The 22434-nt window shown below is 47.6% G+C and overlaps 2 protein-coding genes across 2 annotated transcripts in view; both read left to right on the forward strand.

Moving 5' to 3' along the window:
- Positions 1 to 6143, forward strand: part of arhgef39 (Rho guanine nucleotide exchange factor (GEF) 39) — a 14654-nt gene extending 8511 nt beyond the window's left edge. The window contains exons 6-11 of the mRNA XM_033976026.2: positions 4 to 129; positions 1587 to 1816; positions 4170 to 4258; positions 4545 to 4629; positions 5245 to 5327; positions 5752 to 6143. Of these exons, the coding sequence (XP_033831917.1) occupies positions 4 to 129; positions 1587 to 1816; positions 4170 to 4258; positions 4545 to 4629; positions 5245 to 5327; positions 5752 to 5788 (650 nt within the window). The 3' untranslated portion in view covers positions 5789 to 6143. The remainder of the gene's footprint in view (positions 1 to 3; positions 130 to 1586; positions 1817 to 4169; positions 4259 to 4544; positions 4630 to 5244; positions 5328 to 5751) is intronic.
- Positions 6144 to 11492: 5349 nt separating this feature from the next.
- il17ra1a (interleukin 17 receptor A1a) lies at positions 11493 to 21751 on the forward strand. The gene is made up of 13 exons (XM_033976332.2): positions 11493 to 11693; positions 12452 to 12476; positions 13868 to 14014; positions 14117 to 14238; positions 14545 to 14671; positions 15398 to 15445; positions 16517 to 16668; positions 17208 to 17273; positions 17644 to 17737; positions 17872 to 17967; positions 18741 to 18898; positions 19326 to 19567; positions 20256 to 21751. Exons 1-13 carry the CDS (start codon positions 11571 to 11573, stop codon positions 21139 to 21141), a joined length of 2286 nt encoding a protein of 761 aa, XP_033832223.1. The 5' UTR covers positions 11493 to 11570; the 3' UTR covers positions 21142 to 21751.
- The last annotated feature ends 683 nt before the right edge of the window (positions 21752 to 22434 follow it).

The raw sequence follows: 22434 nt of genomic DNA on the forward strand, positions 1-22434 counted from the left end.
TAGGAGCAGTGGGGGCGCTGTCTGAGCTGAGCGACCGCATCGAGGAGAACAGCCGACGCCACGAGAACCAGCTCCAACTGCAGAGAGTCCAGAGGCTCCTGACCGGAAAGACCAGGGTCCAGAAGCCAGGTGGGTCCTGCAGTGACCTGAGAGACCAGGGCCACCCCTCCTTCTTTCTCCCTCTCTTTCCCTCGTTTCGTCTCTCTCTTTATTTCTCTCTGTCTGTCTCTATTTCTATTTCTCTCTCTATTTTTTTGTCTCTCTTTCATTTTCTCTCATTGTCTCTCTCTTTCTCTCTGTGTCTTCCTCTCTCTCTGTCTCTTCTCTTTCTCTCTCTGTCTCTTACTCTCTTTCTCTGTCTCTTTCTCTCTCTGTCTCTTCTTCTCTTTCTCTCTCTGTCTCTTCTTCTCTTTCTCTCTCTGTCTCTTACTCTTTCTTTCTCTGTCTCTTTCTCACTGTCTGTGTCTCGCTTTCTCTTGCTCTCTCTCTCTTTTTCTTTCTCTCTTTCTCCCTGTCCTTTTCTCTGTCTGTCTTTCTCTCTCTTTCTCTCTGTCACTTTCTCGCGCTGTAGCTCTCTTTCTCTCTCTTCCTCTTTTTCTTTAAAAAGATAGAATATTTTTTTATATTCTCATCTCTCTTCTTACTTTTCCCTCCTCTTTTCTTTCACTTCCCTCTATCTCACTCGCTCTCCCCTCTTTTGTACCTCACCCTCTCTTCTCTTTTAGCGCTCTGCCCCTCCTTCCTCTCTCTCTTTTCTTTATTCTTCACTCTCCTCTTCTCCCTCTCTTCTTCAGTCTCTCTTTATCTCTTTATCACTGTCCTGTCTCCTGAGCCTCTTCACAGCGGCTCCTCCTCTGGCCCTCAGCCCCTCAGGACCAATTAAAGCTCCAGTGCGGAACATGAAACGGAGCCACAGACGTGTAAAGGCCCGAGGAGCCTCGCCCAGAGGAAACACGTCTGAACTTTAAACTCATCCAAGAATCTCAACAGTATGTTTCAGAAAAGAGGCTTAAACTTCAGGGTCAGAGCCCACGGACACACGGGAGGGCATCTGACACACGGGGAGGGCATCTGACACATGGGGAGGGCATCTGAGACACGGGGAGGGCATCTGAGACACGGGGAGGGCATCTGACACACACGGGGAGGGCATCTGACACACGGGGAGGGCATCTGACACACGGGGAGGGCATCTGACACACGGGGAGGGCATCTGACACACACGGGGAGGGCATCTGACACACGGGGAGGGCATCTGACACACACGGGGAGGGCATCTAGGATACTGGAATAGTTGAAACACATGTAAAGTCACAGTATGTCACTTTTTTGTCATAAAATACTCATGCATTTTGGTCTTGGGCTCGCGTCTCCACAGACCTGACTCTTGTTTCTCGCTTGTTTCCATGGAGATGTTGTTCCTTTGTAATATTCCACATCGTAAACGTGTCTGTCCGCGTGGAGAATGTTCCGACGTGTGGGTTTAACGTTCTGTTTCCATGGAATCAGGCGGTTGACGACCCGTCCTGAGGAAGTTCCACAGTGCTGCTTTATTGCCCCTGATGCCCCGGCGTGCTTCTGTGCAGGGCGCTGGTACATCCGCGAGGGCTGGCTGAAGGTGGTGCCCCCTAAAGGCTCGGACCCCAAAGCGCACATGTTCTTCCTCTTCTCTGACGTGCTGCTGCAGACGCGCCGCTCCAGCGCCCTCTCTCTGTCCTCGGGGGAACGCTTTGAGGTGCGCCGCGTGTTTCCTCTGAGCGAGTGCGCCGTCGACAAGGTGTTTGGACACACGAGGAGCCAGGGCGGTCTGCTCAACGTGAGTGACACACGGGAGGGCATCTGACACACACGGGGAGGGCATCTGACACACAGGGAGGGCATCTGACACACAGGGAGGGCATCTGACACACAGAGGGAGGGCATCTGACCTGTTTAAACCTGTTTTAAGTCTTTTATATATGTAAAAAAAAAAAAAAAAAAAAAACTAAATTCATTCGTTTCTTCTCTGACTCTGGTCATTTGCATTTGTTGGTTTATTCTGCCCCCTGCTGCTGGTTTAGTGGAACTTTTCAGACCAGCAACTTTAGTCCTGGTTCAGTCCTGGTTCAGTCCTGGTCTAGTCCTGGTCTAGTCCTGGTTTAGTCCTGGTTCAGTCCTGGTCTAGTCCTTGTTCAGTCCTGGTTTAGTCCTGGTTTAGTCCTGGTTCAGTCCTGGTCTAGTCCTTGTTCAGTCCTGGTTTAGCCCTGGTTCAGTCCTGGTCTAGTCCTGGTTTAGTCCTGGTTCAGTCCTGGTCTAGTCCTGGTCTAGTCCTGGTTTAGTCCTGGTTCAGTCCTGGTCTAGTCCTTGTTCAGTCCTGGTTTAGTCCTGGTTTAGTCCTGGTTCAGTCCTGGTCTAGTCCTTGTTCAGTCCTGGTTTAGTCCTGGTTTAGTCCTGGTTCAGTCCTGGTCTAGTCCTGGTTTAGTCCTGGTTCAGTCCTGGTCTAGTCCTGGTTTAGTCCTGGTTCAGTCCTGGTCTAGTCCTGGTCTAGTCCTGGTTTAGTCCTGGTTCAGTCCTGGTCTAGTCCTGGTTCAGTCCTGGTTTAGTCCTGGTTTAGTCCTGGTTCAGTCCTGGTCTAGTCCTTGTTCAGTCCTGGTTTAGTCCTGGTTTAGTCCTGGTTCAGTCCTGGTCTAGTCCTGGTTTAGTCCTGGTTCAGTCCTGGTCTAGTCCTGGTCTAGTCCTGGTTTAGTCCTGGTCTAGTCCTGGTCTAGTCCTGGTCTAGTCCTGGTCTAGTCCTGGTTTAGTCCTGGTTCAGTCCTGGTCTAGTCCTGGTCTAGTCCTGGTTTAGTCCTGGTTCAGTCCTGGTCTAGTCCTGGTTTAGTCCTGGTTCAGTCCTGGTCTAGTCCTGGTCTAGTCCTGGTTCAGTCCTGGTTTAGTCCTGGTTTAGTCCTGGTTCAGTCCTGGTCTAGTCCTTGTTCAGTCCTGGTTTAGTCCTGGTTTAGTCCTGGTTCAGTCCTGGTCTAGTCCTGGTTTAGTCCTGGTTCAGTCCTGGTCTAGTCCTGGTTCAGTCCTGGTCTAGTCCTGGTCTAGTCCTGGTCTAGTCCTGGTCTAGTCCTGGTTTAGTCCTGGTCTAGTCCTGGTCTAGTCCTGGTCTAGTCCTGGTTTAGTCCTGGTTCAGTCCTGGTCTAGTCCTGGTTTAGTCCTGGTTCAGTCCTGGTCTAGTCCTGGTCTAGTCCTGGTCTAGTCCTGGTTTAGTCCTGGTCTAGTCCTGGTCTAGTCCTGGTTTAGTCCTGGTTCAGTCCTGGTCTAGTCCTGGTCTAGTCCTGGTTTAGTCCTGGTTCAGTCCTGGTCTAGTCCTGGTTTAGTCCTGGTTCAGTCCTGGTCTAGTCCTGGTCTAGTCCTGGTCTAGTCCTGGTTTAGTCCTGGTCTAGTCCTGGTCTAGTCCTGGTTCAGTCCTGGTCTAGTCCTGGTCTAGTCCTGGTCTAGTCCTGGTTTAGTCCTGGTCTAGTCCTGGTCTAGTCCTGGTCTAGTCCTGGTTTAGTCCTGGTCTAGTCCTGGTCTAGTCCTGGTCTAGTCCTGGTCTAGTCCTGGTCTAGTCCTGGTCTAGTCCTGGTTTAGTCCTGGTCTAGTCCTGGTTTAGTCCTGGTTTAGTCCTGGTCTAGTCCTGGTCTAGTCCTGGTCTAGTCCTGGTTTAGTCCTGGTCTAGTCCTGGTCTAGTCCTGGTTTAGTCCTGGTTCAGTCCTGGTCTAGTCCTGGTCTAGTCCTGGTCTAGTCCTGGTTTAGTCCTGGTCTAGTCCTGGTCTAGTCCTGGTCTAGTCCTGGTCTAGTCCTGGTCTAGTCCTGGTCTAGTCCTGGTCTAGTCCTGGTCTAGTCCTGGTTTAGTCCTGGTCTAGTCCTGGTCTAGTCCTGGTCTAGTCCTGGTTTAGTCCTGGTTTAGTCCTGGTCTAGTCCTGGTCTAGTCCTGGTCTAGTCCTGGTCTAGTCCTGGTCTAGTCCTGGTTTAGTCCTGGTCTAGTCCTGGTCTAGTCCTGGTCTAGTCCTGGTCTAGTCCTGGTTTAGTCCTGGTCTAGTCCTGGTCTAGTCCTGGTCTAGTCCTGGTCTAGTCCTGGTCTAGTCCTGGTCTAGTCCTGGTCTAGTCCTGGTCTAGTCCTGGTTTAGTCCTGGTCTAGTCCTGGTTCATGTCTTTTTTTCCAGTTGTCGTTCCCAAAGGCTCGTCTGTTGCTCATGTCCAGTGACCAGGACGACTTCAACGACTGGGTCACCTGCCTCACCTCAGCCGTCAGGTGACCCCCTCTGACCCTCTGCTCCTCTCCTCCTCTGACCCTCTGCTCCTCTGACCCTCTGCTCCTCTGACCCTCTCCTCCTCTGACCCTCTGCTCCTCTGCCCCTCTGCCCCTCTGCTCCTCTGACCCTCTCCTCCTCTCCTCCTCTGACCCTCTCCTCCTCTGACCCTCTCCTCTGACCCTCTCCTCTGACCCTCTCCTCCTCTGACCCTCTCCTCCTCTGACCCTCTCCTCTGACCCTCTCCTCTGACCCTCTCCTCTGACCCTCTCTTCTTCTCTTTTACAGACAGTTCCAGTCTAAACCTACAGTGATTCATGATAAAGTGAGTCCAGAGCCTGAGAGCAGCAGCGCCCCCCAGAGGAAGAGGCCGGTGAGTCTGCTCTCTGCTCCACAGACGTGATTCACCTCTGGATTTATTTATATAAACACAAAACAACGAGAACAACCTGATGTGACTCATTTAGACGAGTCCAGGACAGGGCGGGGCATCTGACTCAAACACACTCAAACTTAATCTATAATTTATATTTACAGCAGGTTTAAGACATTTGAGCCTCATTCCCTTTGAGACATTTTGGACTGATGTGATTTATTTTATATATTTATTTTATATATTTTTATATTTATTTTATATATTTTTATATTTATTTTATATATTTTCATATTTATTTTATATATTTATTTTTATATATTTTCATATTTATTTTATATATTTATTTTATATATTTATTTTATATATTTTTATATTTATTTTATATATTTATTTTATATATTTATTTTATATATTTATTTTATATATTTTTATATTTATTTTATATATTTATTTTTATATTTATTTTCTGTTGTCAGATTAAATTAGGACAGATGTGTTTTACTCACTGACCTCAGTCTGACGGCCCCATTTTAGTCCAAACACCTCAAACTAAACACACACAAAAACTAAAGATGGAGACGTTTGACCTGATGGACATGTCCCTGTGTCCAGCTCAGAGGACAGGACCCTGTGAGTCCTCCTGAAACAGACAGCAGCGCCCCCAAGAGGAGGAGACAGGAGCCTGCAGCTCAGAGGTGAGACAACCAGGACTGGACCAGGACTAAGCCAGGACTGGACCAGGACTGGACCAGGACTGGACCAGGACTGGACCAGGACTGAACCAGGATGTGGATCATGACTTTGTAGATTTCTTTCAAAAACACTGAATCTTCCATAGAGTTATGTAGAGTTAATGTTGGCTAATGCTAACGCTAATGCTAATGCTAGCCTGTGACTGTAATGTTACTTGAGGGACTCGTTTAAACTCTGTTGAAGTTCAGATAAGTCGGTTCTTTATGGACAAATTGTGTTAAAACTAAACTCAGAGTCTAACAGAGCTTCAGACAGAGCAGTGCCTCCAGTTAGCATCACACTCAAAGAATGTTGATGCCGTCAGTTGCAAAGTATCAATATTTCACATGATTCTAAGATATTAAAACATGTGAATGTGTGTTTCAGTGTGGACAGCTCCTCCTCCAGCTGCGTCATCCTCTGATTGGACGACACTGGGATCAAACCGTCGTGTGATTGGACCAAAGTGCCTCTTTAGATACACACGTGTTTAGACTTTTATCACCATTTATGTTTGTTTCATGAGCTAAAACTAAATGTGCAATAAGTACCCGCCAGAAAAGTGGGTCTGAACCAGGACTAAACCAGGACTAAACCAGGTCTGAACAGGGACTAAACCAGGTCTGAACCAGGACTAAACCAGGACTGAACCAGGACTGAACAGGGACTAAACCAGGACTAAACCAGGACTGAACAGGGACTAAACCAGGACTAAACCAGGACTAAACCAGGACTGAACAGGGACTAAACCAGGACTAAACCAGGACTAAACCAGGACTAAACCAGGTCTGAACCAGGACTGAACAGGGACTAAACAGGGACTAAACCGGGACTGAACAGGGACTAAACCAGGACTAAACCAGGACTGAACAGGGACTAAACCAGGACTAAACCAGGACTGAACAGGGACTAAACCAGGACTAAACCAGGACTGAACCAGGACTGAACCAGGACTAAACAGGGACTAAACCAGGACTGAACAGGGACTAAACAAGGACTAAACAGGGACTAAACAGGGACTGAACAGGGTCTGAACCAGGACTAAACCAGGACTGAACCAGGGCTAAACCAGGTCTGAACCAGGACTAAACCAGGTCTGAACCAGGACTAAACCAGGTCTGAACAGGGACTAAACAGGGATTAAACAGGGACTAAACCAGGACTGAACAGGGACTAAACAGGGACTAAACAGGGACTGAACCAGGACTGAACCGGGACTGAACCAGGACTGAACCAGGACTGAACCAGGACTAAACCGGGACTAAACCGGGACTAAACCAGGACTAAACCGGGACTGAACAGGGACTAAACAGGGACTAAACCAGGACTGAACATGGACTAAACCAGGACTAAACCAGGACTGAACAGGGACTAAACCAGGACTGAACCAGGACTAAACCAGGACTAAACCAGGTCTGAACAGGGACTAAACACAGACTAAACAGGGACTAAACCAGGACTAAACAAGGACTAAACCAGGACTAAACCAGGACTAAACCAGGGCTAAACCTGGACTAAACCAGGACTAAACCAGGTCTAAACCAGGACTAAACCAAGACTAAACCAGGACTAAACCTGGACTAAACCAGGTCTGAACCAGGACTAAACATGGACTGAACCAGGACTGAACCAGGACTAAACCAGGACTAAACCAGGACTAAACCAGGACTAAACCAGGACTAAACCAGGACTAAACAAGGACTAAACCAGGACTAAACCAGGACTAAACCAGGACTGAACAGGGACTAAACAAGGACTAAACCAGGACTAAACAAGGACTGAACAGGGACTAAACAGGGACTAAACCAGGACTAAACAAGGACTAAACAAGGACTAAACCAGGACTAAACCAGGACTAAACCAGGACTAAACCAGGACTAAACCAGGACTGAACAGGGACTAAACAAGGACTAAACCAGGACTAAACCAGGACTAAACAAGGACTAAACAAGGACTAAACCAGGACTAAACCAGGACTGAACAGGGACTAAACAGGGACTAAACCAGGACTAAACAAGGACTAAACAAGGACTAAACCAGGACTAAACCAGGACTAAACCAGGACTAAACCAGGACTAAACCAGGACTGAACAGGGACTAAACAAGGACTAAACCAGGACTAAACCAGGACTAAACCAGGACTAAACCAGGACTGAACAGGGACTAAACAGGGACTAAACCAGGACTAAACCAGGACTGAACATGGACTAAACCAGGACTAAACCAGGACTGAACAGGGACTAAACATGGACTAAACATGGACTAAACATGGACTAAACCGGGACTAAACAGGGACTAAACCAGGGCTAAACCAGGTCTGAACCAGGACTAAACCAGGACTAAACCAGGTCTGAACAGGGACTAAACAAGGACTAAACCAGGACTAAACAAGGACTAAACCAGGACTAAACAGGGACTAAACCAGGACTGAACAGGGACTAAACAGGGACTAAACCGGGACTAAACCAGGACTGAACATGGACTAAACCAGGACTAAACCAGGACTGAACAGGGACTAAACATGGACTAAACATGGACTAAACCAGGACTAAACAGGGACTAAACCAGGACTGAACCAGGACTAAACCAGGACTAAACCAGGTCTGAACAGGGACTAAACACAGACTAAACATGGACTAAACAGGGACTAAATCAGGACTAAACAAGGACTAAACCAGGACTAAACCAGGACTAAACCAGGGCTAAACCTGGACTAAACCAGGTCTGAACAGGGACTAAACCAGGACTAAACAAGGACTAAACAAGGACTAAACCAGGACTAAACCAGGACTAAACCAGGACTAAACCAGGACTAAACCAGGGCTAAACCTGGACTAAACCAGGTCTGAACAGGGACTAAACACGGACTAAACATGGACTAAACCAGGGCTAAACCTGGACTAAACCAGGTCTGAACCAGGACTAAACATGGACTGAACCAGGACTGAACCAGGACTAAACCAGGACTAAACCAGGGCTAAACCAGGTCTGAACCAGGACTAAACCAGGACTAAACCAGGTCTGAACAGGGACTAAACAAGGACTAAACCAGGACTAAACAAGGACTGAACAGGGACTAAACAGGGACTAAACCAGGACTAAACAAGGACTAAACAAGGACTAAACCAGGACTAAACCAGGACTAAACCAGGACTAAACCAGGACTAAACCAGGACTAAACCAGGACTGAACCAGGACTAAACCAGGACTGGACCAGGACTATTTTCAGACCCACTTGTCAGTCTGGTGCAGATATTATATAAATGTTATCTCCTGCTTAAATCCTGTTCAACCTGATTGTTTGATCGGGACCACAGACTGTTTATATAAATGGACAGAGCTAACCTGTTAGCCGCCGCGCTCCAAACAGGAAGTGATCATGGACACACTTCCTGCTCCACCGGCTCTGGCTCCAGTTCACTTTACATTAACAAACCTTCACCTCTATCTCTGTAACTGCTGCAGGTTTTTATTTCACTATTGTGTCTGTAAATCAAGATCTGAACATTAAAAACAGACACATCAGGTCCTTCTTTCCCCGACGTCGCTCCTGTTAGCGTTAGCGTTGACAGCGTTGCTAAGCGCCCGCTCCCTGTTAAACCAGTGGTGTGAGCGGGAAGGGGCGTTACCTTCCAAAGCCTCGCTCGTGATTGGCTCTTTGGTTGCTATGATACTCGCGGTCGGAGTTAGAAATGAAACTGGACTCTGCTCGCCTCGATGAGCTTCACTTGGAGCCAGACGCTGTGGTGACGTCTCTGTCCCCTCGTCCGGTCCGTGGTCACGTCTCGTCCGGTCCGTGGTCAGGACGCTCTTTTGCTGCTAACGCCAAATCTACTAACACCACATATTTATCTTTTATTTAATCATGGGATATTTTTGACGTTTTACTTAAAAACCAAAGGCCCCGCTGTCTCCTCAGGGGGGAGTTTGTGGGTTTGATTCCTGTTTTTTGTTCTTAAAATATAAATGTTTTCTCTGATGTAATTTGAAAATGAATTGTTTATTTTAAATGTTCTCCTTGTGCATCTTTGTGATTTATTTTGAAGCTGTGACTGAAACAGAGGCGTCGTTTGTATCTCCACAGATCTTCACTTTACAATAAAACAGCAGAAAGTACTTTTGATGTATTTGTCACACATTACTTTAACTTTTACTCCAGTGATGTTATTTTGAAGTAACAGTACTCGAGTAACAGTACTGCTACTCGAGTAAAAGTTGTTCCTCTTCCCTCAGTGACTGGAGCTTTATGCAACAAAATGAAACGATCTGAACGTTTGTGTTTCTCCTTCAGATCTGATTTAGTTTGGATCATTTTTACGTCTGAAAATACAGTTTAAAAAGTAGTAGTAGTAGTATTAGTATAAGTATATATAGTAGAATATACAGTACTAGTCGTGTAACTTGAAGCACAGAACATTTCCTTTCAAAGAAGTAAAGTGCTATTGATCAGAGCGCATGTGTTTAAAGCCCCAGTATGTCACTTTCACTCATTTGTTGTTATGGATGTTTTGTGTGAATGAGCTCGCATCTCCACAAACCTGACTCATTGTTCCTGCTGCATGTTTCCAGGGAAATGTCGTTCCTTTGGCTGTAACATAAAACGCATCTGTCTCTGTGGAGAATGTTCCGCAGTGTAGTTTTAGTTTTTTTGCTTTGAATCAGCCTTATTGAGCTTGAGTCTCTATGGTTCTCATCTCTGTGGCTCATTCTGTTATAATTTACACTTTTTAAATCACAATATTCACCTGAAAACACTGAAAAGAAAGAAAATAAAACTGGAAAAGGAAGTGCGGAGGTCCCAGTGGGCGTGTCCCAGTGGGCGTGTCACAGTGGGCGTGTCCCAGTGGGCGTGTCACAGGTGGAGGTTAAACGGGGGCAGATCGACAAAATGGCGTCTTGAAAATAGTGTATTAAAGATTAAACTCAAACATGAATCAGTCTGTCCTTCACGTGGAGACGGTGGAAAGTCCCACGAGTCACTTCCCGCTGCCCCCGGCCCGCTTCACCTCGTGACCCACTTTAACCCCGGCCCACGCGCGTCTTTCTGCTGAACTGTCACTTTATGACCCCGTCTCCATGACGACCACACATCAGAGACGAGACGGAGGCGTTCGAGCGGCGAGGAGACGTGAACTTTAAACCACAGACACCGAGGAGGAAAAAACTACTGCAGGAAACGTTAACTCAAAACACAAGAGTAAAGAGCCGAGACGTGACTCCAGAGTAAAACAGTACTCAGAAAAGTACTCGAGTAACAGGAGCCTGAACAGAAACAGGACGACACATCTGATTTAGAATTAAAGTGAATGACAAAACATGAAATAAGACACAAAATGAGACACAAACATCCAAACAGATCGTTCAATACATCATTTTTCTTATTGTGTGTGAGCTGCAGAAAAGTCTGAGGTTTTATTTTTAACACGTTTAATTTGAGCAAAATAAAAACAGAAAGAAAAAAAACCCCGATTGATTCAGTTGTTTCTGTTGAAAATTCAGCTCAAATCTTTATAAAAATCACCACATCTGAAAATGTGTGAGAAATACTTTTACTTTTCAGTACTTTAATACTTTTACTTAAGTATCAGTACTTCCACCACACACACATTTACCAGAGTACACAGACACTGAGGACGAGGTGGACTGAGGACACGAGGACACGAGGACACAAGGATACAAGTCCTCCTTGGCCCTGTTTAGTCCTCTTTGGCCCTCTTTGGCCCTCTTTGGTCCTGTTTTAGTCCTTTTTGGCCCTCTCTAGCCCTCTTTGGCCCTCTTTAGCTCTCTTTGGTCCTCTCTAGCCCTCTTTGGCCCTCTCTAGCCCTCTTTGGTCCTGTTTAGTCCTGGTTTAGTCCTGTTTTAGTCCTCTTTGACCCTCTCTAGCCCTCTTTGGTCCTGTTTTAGTCCTCTTTGGTCCTGTTTTAGTCCTCTTTGGTCCTGTTTTAGTCCTTTTTGGCCCTCTCTAGTCCTCTTTGGCCCTCTCTAGTCCTCTTTGGCCCTCTTTAGCCCTCTTTGGCCCTCTTTAGCCCTCTTGTCGTGTCTGTGGTCTCTCACCTGAGCGCGTGCGTACGTGCTGCGTAAACAGGTGGCGGAAGTTTTTTCCTTTTCTCGTCTCTTCCTGATTCTTCTGTGACACAAACACTTCCTCGTGGCTCTCGTTCAGACTCGGTCCAGACTCGGTTCAGACTCGGTCCAGAGGTCGGACCATGGGCCGGTTCGTCCCGGGCTCTGTCGCTCCTCGTGTCCCGCTTTTGGCGCTGGTTCTGTGGGTCACGACAACAAGAACCGCGAGAGTCCTGCCCGGAGCCTCAGACAACTGCACCCAACAGGTCAGACCCGGACCAGACCGGACCAGGACCAGACCAGGACTAGACCAGGACTAAACCAGGACTAGACACGGACCAGACAACTGCACCCAACAGGTCAGACCCGGACCAGACCGGACCAGGACCAGACCAGGACTAGACCAGGACTAAACCAGGACTAGACCAGGACTAAACCAGGACTAGACACGGACCAGACAACTGCACCCAACAGGTCAGACCCGGACCAGACCGGACCAGGACTAAACCAGGACTAGACCAGGACTAGACACGGACCAGACTGGACCAGACCCGAACTAGACCTGGACTAGGTCAGTGAGTCTTTTTCACTTTTTGTGTAAAGTCAAACTCTAAACTGGACCATGAGCTCAGACTCTTCACTTTTGTGTCTTGAGTTTTTTCTTGGTCTGTGGAACTTTTCTTTGTCTTTGCTGATGTGTCTCCACGGCAACAGATCCAGATGATGTCACAGTTTGAACGTCTCAGACTCAAACACTGTTTTCAACGTAAATGTTTTTATGGTATTGCTTTGTTTGACATGTTCCGCAGTACGGCATTACATTTTTCTATCTCCATGGAGACGAGCAGGCGATGCCACTAGGCAAAGGTACAGGGCAGATCCGTGGAGCGGCGCCCTCGTTAATGCCACACTGTGGAACAGGCAAAACAACAGCATCTCCATGGAGACAGGGCACATCAGAAAAGTGACATAGTGCATCTTTAACTCCACCTCGTGTTTAAACTGAATCATCTGTGTGTTTCAGGGTCTGAGCTGCTCCGTCCACTACAGTGAGTCTGAAACACAAACACAAACACAAAACACAAACACAAACACAAACACAAAACACAAAACACAAAACACAAAACACAAACAAACACAAACACAAACACAAACACAAAACACAAACACAAAACACAAAACACAAAACACAAACACAAAACACAAAACACAAAACACAAAACACAAACACAAACAAACACAAAACACAAAACACAAAACACAAACACAAACCACAAACACAAACCACAAAACACAAACACAAACACAAACACAAAACACAAAACACAAAACACAAACACAAACACAAACACAAAACACAAAACACAAAACACAAACACAAACACAAAACACAAACACAAAACACAAACACAAAACACAAACACAAAACACAAAACACAAACACAAAACACAAACACAAACACAAAACACAAACACAAAACACAAAACACAAACAAACACAAACACAAAACACAAAACACAAAACACAAAACACAAACACAAAACACAAAACACAAAACACAAACACAAAACACAAAACACAAAACACAAAACACAAACACAAACAAACACAAAACAAAAAACACAAAACACAAACACAAACACAAACCACAAAAACAAAACACAAAACACAAACACAAACCACAAAACACAAACACAAACACAAACACAAAACACAAAACACAAAACACAAACACAAACACAAACACAAAACACAAAACACAAAACACAAACACAAACACAAAACACAAACACAAAACACAAACACAAAACACAAACACAAAACACAAAACACAAACACAAAACACAAACATAAACACAAACACAAAACACAAACACAAACACAAAACACAAACAAACACAAACACAAAACACAAAACACAAACACAAACCACAAACACAAAACACAAAACACAAACACAAAACACAAAACACAAAACACAAAACACAAACAAACACAAACACAAAACACAAAACACAAAACACAAACACAAACACAAACACAAACACAAAACACAAAACACAAAACACAAACAAACACAAAACACAAACACAAACACAAACACAAACACAAACACAAACACAAACACAAACACAAACACAAACACAAACACAAAACACAAACACAAAACACAAAACACAAACAAACACAAAACACAAACACAAAACACAAACACAAAACACAAAACACAAAACACAAACACAAAACACAAACACAAAACACAAAACTAAACACAAACGTTTATCTCAGCGACAAGGAAATCTAGACCTGGACTAGACCTGGTCTGGTCCTGGTCTAGTCCTGGTCCTGGTCTAGTCCTGGTCTAGTCCTGGTCCTGGTCTAGTCCTGGTTCTGGTCTAGTCCTGGTCCTGGTCTAGTCCTGGTTCTGGTCTTCCTCAGGTAACTGTCTGGACCCAGACTGGGTTCTGTCTCATTCTTTCACGCCTCCTCGTCCTGAGACTCTGGACCTGAGGATCTCAACCAGATCAGACCCAAAAGGAAACCTGCTCCCAGTGATGAGCGCCACCTGGAGGCTACGGGACGACGGTGAGGAGAGTTACTACTACTCCTCTTCTTCCTCCTCTTCCTCCTCCTCCTCTTCTTCCTCCTCTTCTTCCTCCTCCTCCTCTTACTCCTCTCTCGTTTCAGGAGGTATCAGTTTCCTTAAAGCCTCTGAGCTTCACGTCGTCGTCGTCTCCACAAACCAGAACCTGTGTGTGCGCTACACCTACAACACCACCCTGCCCATGAGGGACCCCCGAGGAGACAAGGTACTGGACCAGGACCAGGACTGGACCAGGACCAGGACTGGACCAGGACTGGACCAGGACTGGACCAGGACTGGACCAGGACCAGGACTAGACCAGGACTAGACCAGGACTAGACCAGGACCAGGTCTAGACCAGGACCAGGTCTAGACCAGGACTGGACCAGGTCTAGACCAGGTCTAGACCAGGACTGGACCAGGACTAGACCAGGTCTAGACCAGGACTGGACCAGGTCTAGACCAGGTCTAGACCAGGTCTAGACCAGGTCTAGACCAGGTCTAGACCAGGACTCACAGCCTGTGTCCTCAGTGGTCGTGGAGCTCAGATGTTGTGGTGGTGGACCCGGGTCAGTCCTACAGTGTCTCAGTGGAGAACATCCCCAAAGCAGAACTGGACCACAGCACCTCCAGTGTGAGCAAGAACATCACAGTCCCAGGTGAACTCCTGCTGACTCCCCTGCTCTTCTGCTCCTCCTCTCCTCCTCTGCTCCCCTGCTCCTCTCCTTTGCTCTTCCTCTCCTCCTCCCCTGCTCCTCTCCTCCTCCTCTCCTCCTCTGCTCCTCCTCTCCTCCTCTCCTTTTCCTCTCCTCCTCTCCTCCTCTCCAGTCTAGTGATGCCACGATACTAAAATTTCAAATAGTTTCGATACCAAAGAATAGACTCAATCCTGATCCACAGATAAAAACACTTTAGACACTGAGCTTTTCCACATTCAATGTTGTACTGTGTGTTACATGTGTTACGTGTGTTACATGTGTTTCGTGTGTTGCGTGTGTGTTACGTGTGTGTTACATGTGTGTGTTGTGTGTGTTGTGTGTGTTGCGTGTGTGTTATGTGCGTGTTACATGTGTGTGTTACGTATGTGTTGCGTGTGTGTTACATGTGTGTTACATGTGTGTTACATGTGTGTTACGTGTGTGTTACATGTGTGTACTCAGTGTGCAGTATTTCACTCTGGTCCATGGTGTGTGTCTGTGTCTTACACTTGTCACAGACACATCAGTACAAACAGATTCAGGACACACTCATTTCTGTCAGTGGGACTTTTTCAGTATCGATACTAGTTGTAGTATCGATACTAGTTGTCGTATCGATACTAGTTGTCGTATGGATTAGTGTCTGATTTGAGTCTAAGTGAAGTACAGACTCATTTGTGTTTTCAGGCTGTTCTGACCCTGTGATGAGGAGGACGCTGCCGTGTGTCCAGTCTGGTGAGTTTAATCTGACTCTGGATCATTCTGTTAGAATTTACACATTTAAATAATAATATTCATCTAAAACAACTTCATGAAAGAAACAAGTCCAATAGGAGCTGACGTCGCCGTAAACGTCGTCACAATAAAGCGCCGCTGTAGCGCCCCCTATGGACAGATGCACGTCACACTACAGCAGCACATTTATAACATTTGGACCAAAATGACGACGCGACGCTGCAGAATCTACGAGTATCAACGATTAAGAAAATAAAACGAGAAGGAAGAGCGGACATCACAGTGGGCGCTCCATCCTCCCCTCAGTCGTGAACAAGACCCTGACCCCCTCTGGCCTCTGGCTGTACCTAGAAATTCTGTCCATAAATATTATGAACAGAACCGGTGACAGATCCTCACCATCGAGAAGCTTTAACCACCTCAGTGACTTCAGCCAGGGTGATGGACGAGTCCACCTCTGAGGTCAGCAGCTCTCCACTCACTGTAAACTGTGTCGGTGAAGCACTGATTCCCTCCTGAGGCGTCGGAGAGTTTGAGGCCGTCCAATAGTCCTCCTCCATGACCTCCCCGAACTCCTCCCAACCCCGGGTTTTTTGGTCATCACCCACATGGACGTTGAAGGAGTCCCCGGTCAGTGCTCTGTCTAGTGTCCCTCCCTGGACTCCCAGAAGGCCGGGTACTCTGCACTGCACAGTGAGAGACCTGTCCCCGACCCGGAGGTGCAGGGACACGACCCTCTCGTTCACCGGGGTGAACTCCAACACGAGGCGGCTGAGCTGTGGGACAATGAGTCCACACCGTCTTGGCAACGCCAGAGAAATGGAGAGTCCAGTCCCTCTGGAGGAGTGATGCTCTGGACAAACGTCTCTAAAACTTTTGTCCAGTGACTCTAATGGACACACAGATTTGAAAAAAATAAATGGTTCAGTCCTGGTCTAGTCCTGGTCTAGTCCTGGTTTAGTCCTGGTCTAGTCCTGGTCCAGTCCTGGTCCAGTCCTGGTCCAGTCCTGGTCCAGTCCTGGTCCAGTCCTGGTCCAGTCCTGGTTTAGTCCTGGTCTCTTCTCGTTGCAGGGATCTTGTGGAGTCCAAACATCAGCTGGTCTGAGTCCGGCTCTGTCCTCACTGTGGAGTTCAGTCCAGATCCTCTGAGTGACAAATACAAAGTCCTGTGTCTCTGTGGCAGGACAGAGATCGCCAAGACGACCCTGAGAGCACCCGCTGGGGTAAGGAGCACCCGTGTGTCAGATGCCCTACCTAACATTCTCTCAGACATGTGGGATTTCAGTCTGAGGTGTGAGCTCAGACTGACCCCTGACCCCTGACCTCCTCAAAGACAGACCTGGAGTTGTGTTTTGTTTCATTCACATGTTTGAGTCACTTTATTATTAGTCTGTTACATCTACAAAGATCAAAACCCTCTGTTCCACCTTGTGATGTCATCAAGTGGTAGTTTTCACATTAACTCCTCCTTTTACCTTTAGTTCAGTCGAGATAAGAGACAACTCCAGGACTGAAATGAAACAAATGATTCTAGTGAAGGTGGAGTTTAAAAACACAGTGGAGCACTTCCTGTATCACCACATGATGACATCACAAGGTGGAACAGAGTGTTTTCAGTCTGAGAGAAGAACTCAGCCTAAATCTGCAGGTTTGTGAGTTAAACGTGTGAGAATGAAACAAAAAAACACAACTCCAGGTCTGTGTGTGAGGAGGTTCCGTTGAACGTCATCTCCACAGACCTGACGCTCTTGTCTCTCTGCAGAACGTCTCCAGACTGAACGTCTCCTTTCCCTTCGACACGTGGTCCTGCTGCCGTCTCCGTGTTGAGGTACTCTTCTGCTCGGGAGCGACACGTGGAATGTAGTGAAAAATATACAAGAACATGATACAAACTGTGCACTATGACGTGACAAACCTGGTGTGATGTGCTGTAGTTTCATTAGTGCTCTGAAGGGGGAGGGGCTTAGCACAGAGAGCAAAGGGAGGAGAGACTCAGAGCGACAAAAACAAAAGTGAAACGTTAAAAACAAACCAATCAGACGCCTTCTTTCCCTGAGAGTTTGACTGACAGCGTTGCTAAACCAGCGATGTGGGCGGGAAGGGGGCGTTACCTTCAACATCCTCGCTCCTGATTGGCTCTTTGGTTGCTATGATACTCGCTCTGTTCTGTGTCTGATTGTGTCTTGTGTTCGGTGCAGGTTCTGTCTTACTTTCCTCACTGTAAGAACGACTGTCGCAGACACAGCAGATACTACGACCTCTGCAAGATGGACACCGCCACGGAGCCGCCAGGTGAGCCCCGCCCCCCTCAGCCCGTTTAGCCCCGCCTCCTCTTGAAATCGCAGTAGAGAATGCTTTCAAAACAACACACAGTTTAGTAGCACGAGCAGCTGATTTGTGTTTCACTTTAACCCCCGTGTGTGCAGATAAGCCCCGCCCCCTGCCCGTGGCCCTCGGCGCGTCGGCTCTGGTCCTCCTGCTGGTCGGAGTCTGCATCGCCGGCGTCGTCTGCGGGAGAAGAGGTACGGGCGACTTCTCGATAAATCGCCAGACTTATTTTGTCACAGTGTCGATATCGTGGGCTGTGGTATCGATACTGCAGCAGGTTTTTTTGTACACAGTTTTTGAGCTTTGTGGTCTCTCCTGGACACTTTTCAAACCCTCTGGACACTCTTCAAACCCTCTGGACACTATTCTAACCCTCTGGACACTATTCAAACCCTCTGGACACTCTTCTAACCCTCTGGACACTCTTCTAACCCTCTGGACACTCTTCAAACCCTCTGGACACTTCTAACCCTCTGGACACTCTTCAAACTCTCTGGACACTCTTCAAACCCTCTGGACACTTCAAACCCTCTGGACACTTTTCTAACCCTCTGGACACTTTTCTAACCCTCTGGACACTCTTCAAACCCTCTGGACACTCTTCAAACCCTCTGGACATTATTCTAACCCTCTGGACACTCTTCAAACCCTCTGGACATTATTCTAACCCTCTGGACACTCTTCAAACTCTCTGGACACTCTTCAAACCCTCTGGACACTTCAAACCCTCTGGACACTTTTCTAACCCTCTGGACACTTTTCTAACCCTCTGGACACTCTTCAAACCCTCTGGACACTCTTCAAACCCTCTGGACATTATTCTAACCCTCTGGACACTCTTCAAACCCTCTGGACACTCTTCAAACCCTTTCTCTGTCGATATTTGCCTGACTCATGACTGACTTGTAGGATCTGTTCATTTCTTCTCCCTGGACGGTCCTGACCTGCTCCGTGTCTCCCCCTGTAGGCCGGACGGCGGTGCAGCAGACGGAGAAGCAGGGCCCGTTCCAGACGCGGCTGGAGGAGCACCCGACTCTGCTCCTGATCTACTCCAGAGACCACCCGCTGTACCTCGATGTGGTGCTCAAGCTCGCAGCCTTCCTCCAGGCTCAGTGCGGCATCCTGGTGAGTGCTTAGACCAGGACCAAGACCAGGACTAAGAACATGACCAGGACCAGGACCAGGACCAAGACCAAGACCAAGACCAAGACCAAGACCAAGACCAGGATTAGGACCAGGTCTGACCAGGTCCTGGTCCGTGCAGACCTCAGCCATTACCTCTTTCCTCTCATCCCTTTCTCCTCTCTCTCCCTCTCCTCTGTCCGCGACTCTCTCTCTTCTCCTCCTTTCATCCGTCTCTCGTCTCCTCCTCAGGTTCTCTTGGACCTCCTCGACTCCTCCTCGGTCTCTCAGTTCGGTGTTGTCTCTCTCCTCCTCTCATCCGTCTCTCATCTCCTCCTCAGGTTCTCTTGGACCTCCTCGACTCCTCCTCGGTCTCTCAGTTCGGTGTTGTCTCTCTCCTCCTCTCATCCGTCTCTCATCTCCTCCTCAGGTTCTCTTGGACCTCCTCGACTCCTCCTCGGTCTCTCAGTTCGGTGTTATTCGTTGGTTGGAGCTGCAGAGACAGAAACTCGGTCCCAACGATAAGATCCTGGTTCTTTGTTCTCGCGGCGTCCAATCAAAATGGAGAGCCATGTGCGGCCAGGGTCAGGTGGAGCACCAGCCGGACGATCTGATTGGCCCGTTCCTCAGCCTCTTCCTGTCGGACATGCACATTCCGCACTCCAGGGGAAGGTACCGCAATAGAGCTTTAACTGGGTCTCATGGGTTTAGGCCACAGACTATGAAGAAGTGACTGAGGGTCCAAATGAATGTCTCTCCGTCTCACTGTTGTCTCTGTCTCTTTTGTCTCTGTGTCTCTCTGTCTCTTTTGTATCTGTCTCTCTCTGTCTCTTTTGTCTCTGTCTCTCGTTTGTCTCTGTCTCTCCTCGTCTCTGTCTCTCTGTCTCTCCTCATCTCTGTCTCTCTGTCTCTCCTCGTCTCTGTCTCTGTCTCTCCTCGTCTCTGTCTCTCTGTCGCTCCTCGTCTCTGTCTCTTCTCGTCTCTGTCTCTCTCTCTCTCTGTCTCTCTCTCTGTCTCTCCTCGTCTCTGTCTCTCCTCGTCTCTCTCTTTTGTCTCTCTTTTGTCTCTGTCTCTCCTCGTCTCTGTCTCTCTGTCTCTCCTCGTCTCTGTCTCTCCTCGTCTCTGTCTCTGTCTCTCCTCGTCTCTCTCTTTTGTCTCTGTCTCTCCTCGTCTCTGTCTCTCCTCATCTCTCTCTCTCCTTGTCTCTCTCTTTTGTCTCTGTCTCTTTTGTCTCTGTCTCTCTGTCTCTCCTCGTCTCTCTCTTTTGTCTCTGTCTCTCTGTCTCTCCTCGTCTCTCTCTTTTGTCTCTGTCTCTCCTCGTCTCTCTGTCTCTCTGTCTCTCTGTCTCTCGTCTCCGCAGGTACATCGCGGCGTTCTTCGAGGACCTCGGCTCAGAGCGTGACGTTCCTTCGTTCTTCGACATCGCGGTGAAATACAAACTGATGAAACACTTTGAGGAGCTGTACTTCCGCGTCCTCGACAGGGAGAAGTACGAACCCCAAAGAGTGAACCACATCCAAGGCATCGGCCCCGACGAGTTCCACCGCTGCGGCTCCGGGCGCGCGCTCCAAAACGCCATCCACACCTTCGCCGCCTTCCAAATCCACAATCCTGATTGGTTTGAAAACGCCGGAACTGAAGTCGTCAGCGAATCGAGTCTGCTCCTTGAAACGATGCCCCTCCCACAAATCCTCGAGTACCAGCCAATCGTACGAGACCCCGCCCCCATTTATACCAATGACATTTTAGCAAACGAAACCACGGGGCATTTTTACATCGCCGAGCCTGAGGTCAAACGGGACGTACCGATTTCGCTAAACGAGCCTCTTCTGCCCGCGCTCACTCCCGACCAATCGGTGCTGGAGGTGCGGCCGGAGCCACGCCCAAATATGGACATATTTAAATCAGAGCTCATTCCGAACGCAGCCATGCAGATTCCCGTAGAGGACGAAGACGAGACGGAGTCAGGGGCGGAGTCGGGCGTGAGTGCGGGGCAGAGCGCAGAGTGGGCGGAGTCTGGGGACAGGGCGGGGCAGAGCGCAGAGTGGGCGGAGTCGGGCGTGAGTGCGGGGCAGAGCGTGGAGGAGGAGCTGCAGGAGGGGGAGGAGTCTAAGGGCCAAAGCTCCGCCTCCGATCAGGGCTACAGCTCCAGAGCCTGGACTGAACCGAACTCTGACCACATGAGGGCGCTGCTGAGGCTGCAACAGGAGCTGATGAGCGGCTTCTGCCATTTTGAGAACGAATGACGCTCGTTTAAACGCTCACGATTCAAACGGTTTCACTTTTTCCTGAATCTCGTGGCTCGTTTTCTCTGGTTTGACACTTGTAACGTTGTAATTTTACTTCCTGGTTGGACGCCGGCAGCAGGCGCGACACGGAGGTAATTCATCTAGTACTTTTTTTTTTGTCCTGGCCTGTGGTGTTGTGATCACGCTCTGAAGGGGGAGTGACTCAGCATGGGGGGCAAAAGGAGGCGGGGCTTGGTGCGTCGAAAATGAAAGTGAAACTTATAAAACGTGTAAATAGTTTTGTCTTACTCTTTGTGGTTCATTATGAAGTTACACCATGAACTTATTTAATTTGATGATGTCACTGATGATGTCACTGATGATGTCACTGATGATGTCACTGATGATGTCACCGTCTCGTTCACTGTTGACTCTTTGCTTCAGTCATGTGATGTTTTTTAAAAAATCAAAATGGCTGCCAGGGCTTTTTTATTCAACCTTTTTTTTTTTTTTTCATGAAACAAACTCTTAACATTTTTGTAAATTCCTGAGCCTTTTTTTTTCACTTTACAATTTGAACACGTTTTTTTTTTTAGTGAATAAACAATAAAAGTGAAGATGATGATGTAAATATTTCATGTGTTACAGTTAATATCTCAGAGAAGTAAATACCTCCTTTAATATAAGACACACGAGACACAAACGCTGAGAGAAAAATGGTTGCTAATGCTAACGCTAACGCTAATGCTAACGCTGTCATGTTACTTGAGAGGGACTTGTTTAGCAGCACAAACCTGTCGTTCAGATACAGTCCGTCGTTTCCGGTCAGACTTTGATCTTTACGTTACACAATCTAACCACACTTCAGACAGAGCAGTGCCTACAGTTAGCATCACACCCCAGTATCACACATGCCCCGGTGAAGAAAGAAACGGCAGCGACATCCAAACAGAGACGGGTTTGTTCGTGATTGCGTGTCGTTTATTTCGTGTCTTGTACAGGACGATGCCACAGACGCCACTGATCAAAACAAACTCCGCCTTTTTTTCCTGATCAAATAAAATAAAGTGATTTTTATTTAAACGTGAGGACGAGCTCAGACGAGTTTGTGCTAAAACGTCTGGGCTTATTTTTAAAACAGCTTTTTCATTTCACATTGAGATGACGGTGAGATAAAGCTGCACTGTGTAACTTTTCAGCCGGAATGTCCCTCAGTAAAGCATTAAACTTGTCCGAGACGAGTCACAGGTGGGATCCGTGGAGAGGCGAGCCCCTGCACTGTTCTGAAGACATGAGCTGCATCAGTGTAAA

Source organism: Periophthalmus magnuspinnatus, chromosome 12 (assembly GCF_009829125.3).
Source record: "Periophthalmus magnuspinnatus isolate fPerMag1 chromosome 12, fPerMag1.2.pri, whole genome shotgun sequence".
In the NCBI taxonomy this organism is placed as follows: domain Eukaryota; kingdom Metazoa; phylum Chordata; class Actinopteri; order Gobiiformes; family Gobiidae; genus Periophthalmus; species Periophthalmus magnuspinnatus.

Bases quoted from the DNA above. Each gene is read 5' to 3' on its own strand.
- il17ra1a (XM_033976332.2), top strand. From the start codon at position 11,571: ATGGGCCGGTTCGTCCCGGGCTCTGTCGCTCCTCGTGTCCCGCTTTTG. The intron at 14,672-15,397 runs GTGAACTCCTGC...TTGTGTTTTCAG, and splicing joins CAAGAACATCACAGTCCCAG to GCTGTTCTGACCCTGTGATG. The intron at 17,274-17,643 runs GTACTCTTCTGC...TGTTCGGTGCAG, and splicing joins GCTGCCGTCTCCGTGTTGAG to GTTCTGTCTTACTTTCCTCA.